The 6,219-nt window shown below is 32.5% G+C and overlaps 1 protein-coding gene across 1 annotated transcript; it reads left to right on the top strand.

The window, feature by feature from the left end:
• The first annotated feature begins 5,093 nt into the window (after positions 1 to 5,093).
• LOC126724167 (putative disease resistance protein RGA3) lies at positions 5,094 to 5,989 on the top strand. Its single transcript, XM_050428531.1, has one exon. The coding sequence runs from the start codon at positions 5,094 to 5,096 to the stop codon at positions 5,655 to 5,657; it is 564 nt and encodes a 187-aa protein (XP_050284488.1). The 3' UTR covers positions 5,658 to 5,989.
• Positions 5,990 to 6,219: the final 230 nt, after the last annotated feature.

Here is a 6,219-nt window from a genome sequence, read left to right as displayed (position 1 = left end):
TTATTTTCATTCATCTCAATTTAAGATTGATGTATTTATTTAATGAGTTTTTTTTTTTTTTTGGATAAACTCAATAGTTTATAACAAGTAATGGAGGATTTGAATTTTAGATGTCTCAGTTGAAAACACCTAAAAGTAAAAATTGCTATTAACATAACAAAGTTTAACGAAAATTTTATATTTGCACTAAAAACTATCAAAAATATAAATTGTGATGATAATACATAGAACACCTACATTTTTGGCAAGGAAATCCTACATCCTTGACTATGAGAAAAGTGTATATGACACAGTCACTTCAAGCAATCTATTTATTTGCGACTCCATTTCGTTTTATTTATTGCCCAACTTATTTTGTTCATTTGGTTTGGTACAACTCTTTAAAAATTTATTGTATTTTTATACTGTTTCTATTTTAAACAAAACAAATCCTACACTTTCTTTTAATATAATAAATCCTGTACAAAACGTACACAAAATTAAACTCATCCTTAAAAATAGATGGGTAAGATCCATGTTAGTTTTTGCTGGATAAGCATCTATACTGATGTGTAGGAAAACATCTAAGTTGGCCCAGCCCATCTCCAGGAATAAAGATAAAGATCCAAGCAAAAGTAATGGCAATGGGCTACAAAGCCACATTATCCGCTTCTTTTGTGTCCATTAGATAGGACATGCATATTCAACAATACTACTGCTCTGTTTGTTTTAACATTATTGTTTTCTGGAAAAGAGTTCATTTTCTGAAAAGCATTTTCTAGAAAACTATCTCATTTTTCGGTGTTTGGTAACAACCTTGAAAATAAGCTTGAGAACGTTTTCTGGTGTTTGGTATGCAATTTTTTTATTTATATTTCTTATATAATTTAAAACATGTACACACATATATATAAATTGACAGGGGAATATACCTTCAATAAGTATAAATAACAATAATTTTTAATTGTCTACTATTTTTACTAGTAAACTAATTGTTAACTATGGTCAACTAAAAGTTTTCAATATTACTCTAAATTATGTATTTATGTGTTGTATTTGTATAATATATCATCATTGCATAATGTATCCGCCAACAAATGCAATTCCCCTAAACAATTATATAACAATATTTTTAATTTACCATAAATACTGTCCTATGTAAAAGCAATTTAGAGCCATTGAGGCACTATGTTTAAAATTTTATTTTCGTCTTCTTCTTTTTTTTCTTTTTTTTTTTTCTTTTTTTTTTTGCACTTTTATGTGCAAAAAAGAAGTAACTTCTGTCTGGAATCCATTAAACCGAAAATTTCTAAGAGAAAAAATAAAATCAAGCTTGAAATTCAAAGCAAAGAATTGAGATTTTGGTAGAGAGGAATGAAATAATAACTGTTGCAAATCTGTTCTCCTTTACAAGTCGGAGCTATTGACCAATTAGTGAGGGGGAAAAAAAAAGAACTACATTATAGAGGTGAAGAGAAACATGGAGAAAAGAGAGATGAGAAACAGATAGAGAAAGAGAAAAATCTATAGGAAGAGGGGAGACCAGAGTTAGTGACAGTGAGGGTATGAGGACTAAGGAGAGAAAAAGTAAAAGGAAGAGAGAGAAAATGAAAGAGCTTACTATGAGAGAGAGAAGGCGCAAAAAAATTATGTTTCCTGCGGCTACAGATGAATATAATATTTATAGGAAATGCAACACACGAGAGAGAAATTGTTTTCCAAAAAAATATTTTGGAAAACAGCCTATAGAAAATAAGCTTTATTTTTATTAGTGTTTTCCGTTAACTAAAGATAGTTTTCCGTTGACCAGTTTTTTTTTTAATGTTACCAAACACTGGAAAATATGGAAAATTATCTTTACAAAACGTTATTAACATTGTGTATGTTCCTCCAATATAAAGTCACAAGTTGTAGAAAAAACAAGTTCTAAAACGTCATGTCGTTTAGTAATGAGAGATTTTCCTTTAGACTAGGACGACATGTTGCTGAGAGAGCCTTAATTTTTGTGGAAAAAACAACACGCTGTTTGTCTACATCTGTCTTTAATCTTCGTTTCTTGTACTGCTTTAACAAATTTCCAAAAAGGTTCACTAATGAGTAATGCATTTGAAACTGAGACTTGCAGGTACGCAAGTGTGGGTTTTGGTTGAACCCAAGAATTCTTTAAAAGTTTCTAATGGATATGGAAAATATTGGTAAGGACCTACTGTAAAAATTAAAGGCATGATAGTAGAACACAAATAATCAATAAATATATAAGGTTTAGGGACATACCTCAAAAAATTATGAGTAAACCCAAATAGATTACCAATAGCAACAAACATGTATGTGCAGACTTGGCACACAACCTAAGCAGATACTCCTCTCCATGCTCCTCCTTTCATGACAGCTTTCAATGGGGCAAGCCACCATAATCTCTAGAAGAATGAGATCTATGGTTTTACTTTCATTTAACAATAAAGTGGAGAGAGGGCCTAGCCTTATGTACAGTAAATATTCACCCATTATTTTTTATGTTTTTGATTGATATTAATATTTTTTGAAGTGGTCCATTTTCTTTTAACTATTATTATTATGCTTTATATTTTCCTTTTTTTTTGTACAACTAAATATTTTTTTCAAATTTCTCATTCTACGAGTTGGACCGAAGTTGATTGAATTAGACCAAAGTGGATAGAAATGGACTTAAGTGCTATGCTAACGTTGCTCAACATGAGTGCAGAAATATATATATATATATTACTATTCAAAATTAAAATGTTATATCCTTCAAAAAAAAACTTTAAAATATTTTATACAGATATAATCATCACAATACAATCCCTGTTTGTCCTTCATTTTTGTTTTCCTTTCTACACTTCTTGGGCCGGCATTCTCTCTATTCTATTCGGGCCTCAATTCCTTTTAGGAATGAGCTAGGGGATTTGGACCACAACATTCTCCGGTTGGACAAACTTGTACCAAAGAGGTGAATTCAAGTTAGTTCAACTTGTAAAGTTTTTTTATGGTTGAATAAGAGATCTAGAGTTTAATTCCTGCTTACACCAAAAACTGATTGGTGTCTTAGTCTGATAATAAAGAGTTATCATCATGAGTGGACGTCATAGATTGAAACTCACTAAAAAAAAAATTGTACCCAAGAGAGGGTAGAAATATAAAACAAGAGTTACAACGATTCATGGAGCAAGTTTGCAGTACCATCAATCCACCTCAATTGATCATGACATATGAAGGTACAAGGAGCCACTAGTTTTTAGCTTCTCTTCTTAAAAATGTATGACTTTGTACCTACCTACACGTAGTAGGAAAAAAATAGAAGCAGCAAGAGCATTGATTTCCCTAACCAATTTGCTATATCTTTTACACAAATACTACACTTCAAGTCTTCACTCTTCAACGGCCTCCCAGTGAGATTAATTTTTGTGCGATATCTAATATACCAATTTTTAGCTGTGAAAAAACATATTAGCTACCACCAATATATCTAACATTTTGTTGAATATTTCGACTGCATTGGAGAAGCTTGCTTGTGACATCCAATCTGACCTAATTTTATTATGCACTAGTCATGCTTTCATTGCTTCCTCCAACACCACCATAGCTCAAAAATATCCTTGATCTCCAATAGATAAATTCTCTCCCCCCCCCCTCAAAAAAAAAAAAAAAAAAAAAACCAACAAGGTAACTATTACAAAGGCATTGAAACGTAAGCATTGTGACATGCTTAGAAGTGCACTAAACAACTGGTCTGAAAAAGGCAAAGTAATTCCTTAGTCAATCGAAGGATTGCAATTTTGTACAATTATTTTTATTATGGAATGAATCAATCTTATTAAACAAATGGCAGCATCATCTAATCTAGAATTTTCTTTTCAAAAAATCTATTCTAGAATTTCAAGATCCAAATAAATAATTCTTGTACATGAAATTAAAAAAAAAAAGTTTTTGATGCATTAATTTTTTTTAAAAGTATTTTAAAGAATTTTTTTATTATTAAAAAGAGCTAGTTTCTAAAACCTAAATCCTAAACCCCCTCAAAATAGAAAAAAGAAAAAAGAAGAGCTAGTTTTGGAACCATCATTAAGAAATTATAATAGCTTATTCATTTCTACCGTTAAACATGAAGAACACCTATGGTTTAAAACCAAATTAACCAATGGTTCTATACTATTACATCTTGTATCTTGAAAAATGAGTCCATTATAGGGATTCTTATGGTATGATACTTAAGAGATGGATGAGATAGATTCAAGCATGGAAGAACTAAGAAAAATGCCAGCATACTAGGTAGTTATGCATCAAAAAATGTCAATGATAAATTCTCACATGAAACGCTAAGAATTCTATAAATTCAACTTTTAATTCTTGTGTATAGGGTTAATTGCTCCTTCAGATAAAACATAGAGCCAAAAGAAACCAAGAACTAGAATTGAAGAGCTTTAGCAATTGAATGTACTAAATAAACAAATACAACATTGCATTGTACATATTTATAATAGGTCAAAAAGACACCATGAATATATAAATTGTCGTAAGATTTTTATCTTCCTAAATCTTATAACTATCATTTTGAAATTATATTTTTATCCTCAAAGACAAGTGAAGGTGAATAATGCCAGCCATTTTAAGTTCACATATGAAAAAAAAAAAATCTAATAAGTGCGGAAAACTCAGGTGCAAATTTTTTCACCAAAGAAAGAAAGCTACATTATGTGAAAAAGGCTATTATTTAGAATCCCATCAGCAATTTTTTTTTTTAAGTCATGGGCCGCACTCAAAGCCCATCAACAGAAGTTTTTGGACTAGGCTTTTGCAAGCCCTTCCTGAATCACGTATGAACGCGGTTTGCATTCGGGGCCATTGCCATTGGTGTTTTGTCTGATTTTGATTATTGATGCAAGTTGGGCAAATATGTATATATTTTTCGTTTGCATCGTTGTATTCCACTACTACGTGTTATTATACTAATTAAGAGCTCACTGTCATCGAAGCACTCAAAGAGTCAAACAGCATATTCCCCATCCCTTATCACAGATCACAGATCCTTCTGCTCTCAGTTCTCTGTTCTCACAAAGACAGCTTTAGCATTCATTCAATTCTCTCTAATTCAAGAAATGGCGGAAGGTGTTCTGTTCGACTTTGCTAAGGGAATCACTGGGATGGCGGGCAAGCTAGCACTACAAGAGGTTGCGCTCATCTGGGGTGTCAAAGACGAGATCAACAAACTCAAGGAGATAGTTTCCACAATCAGTGCTGTGATTTTGCATGCAGAGGCGAAGGAACACAACAGCGAACGGAGTGAAGCGATCAAACCGTGGCTGAAAAGCCTTGAGGATGCCATGTGTGATGCGGATGACTTGCTGGACGAAATCTCCACTAAGAAGGCTATTATTGAATCTCTGTTGGATTATGCTAATGCTGAAGAGAATGTTTCGGTCCTTCCGATATTTGGAATCGGAGGCCTAGGAAAGACGACAGTCACTAAACTTGTCTTCAATGATGAACAAATCAAGAACCATTTTGAGCTAAAATTGTGGGTATGTGTGTCTGATGATTTTGATGTGAAAATAATTGTTGAGAAAATCATGGAGTGTCTCAAAAACAAGAAACCAGAGGACCTTGAAATGAACACATTAGTCAATGATCTTCAAAAAGAAATTAATGGAAAAAGATACTAGCTTGTGCTAGATGATGTGTGGAATGAGGATCGTGAAAAATGGTTTAGCTTGAAAGCTATTTTGAAGGGTGGCACAAGAGGCAGTAGAATATTGTTGACTACATGTAGTGAAAAAGTGGCAGAGATAATACAATCTATGCAACCACACAAGTTAAAGGGTTTAGATGATCAACAGTCTTTGTCTTTATTTAAGAAGATGGCGTTTAAGGAGGGGGAAGAACCAAAGAATGCAAGCTTTGTAGAAATTGGGAAGGAAATTTTACAAAAGTGTGTAGGAGTCCCGCTCGCAATAAGAACAATAGGAGGTATGTTGTATTTAAAAAAATCTGAAATAGAGGGGTTATTATTCAAAAACAATGAACACATCAGAATGAAAATGACATTTTACCAACACTAAAGATGAATTACGATCATCTCCCATCACACTTGAAGCAGTGCTTTGCTTATTGTAGTCTATTTCCAAAGGATTACAAGATTGACAAATCAAGTTTGATTAATATGTGAATGGCGCATGGGTTCATCACGTTGTATGACGAAAAGCAATGTCCAGAAGATGTTGGTCA

Source organism: Quercus robur, chromosome 4, assembly GCF_932294415.1.
Source record: "Quercus robur chromosome 4, dhQueRobu3.1, whole genome shotgun sequence".
In the NCBI taxonomy this organism is placed as follows: Eukaryota; Viridiplantae; Streptophyta; class Magnoliopsida; order Fagales; family Fagaceae; genus Quercus; species Quercus robur.
This window is presented reverse-complemented; position numbering and strand designations above follow the sequence as displayed.

Bases quoted from the DNA above. Each gene is read 5' to 3' on its own strand.
- LOC126724167 (XM_050428531.1), top strand. From the start codon at position 5,094: ATGGCGGAAGGTGTTCTGTTCGACTTTGCTAAGGGAATCACTGGGATG.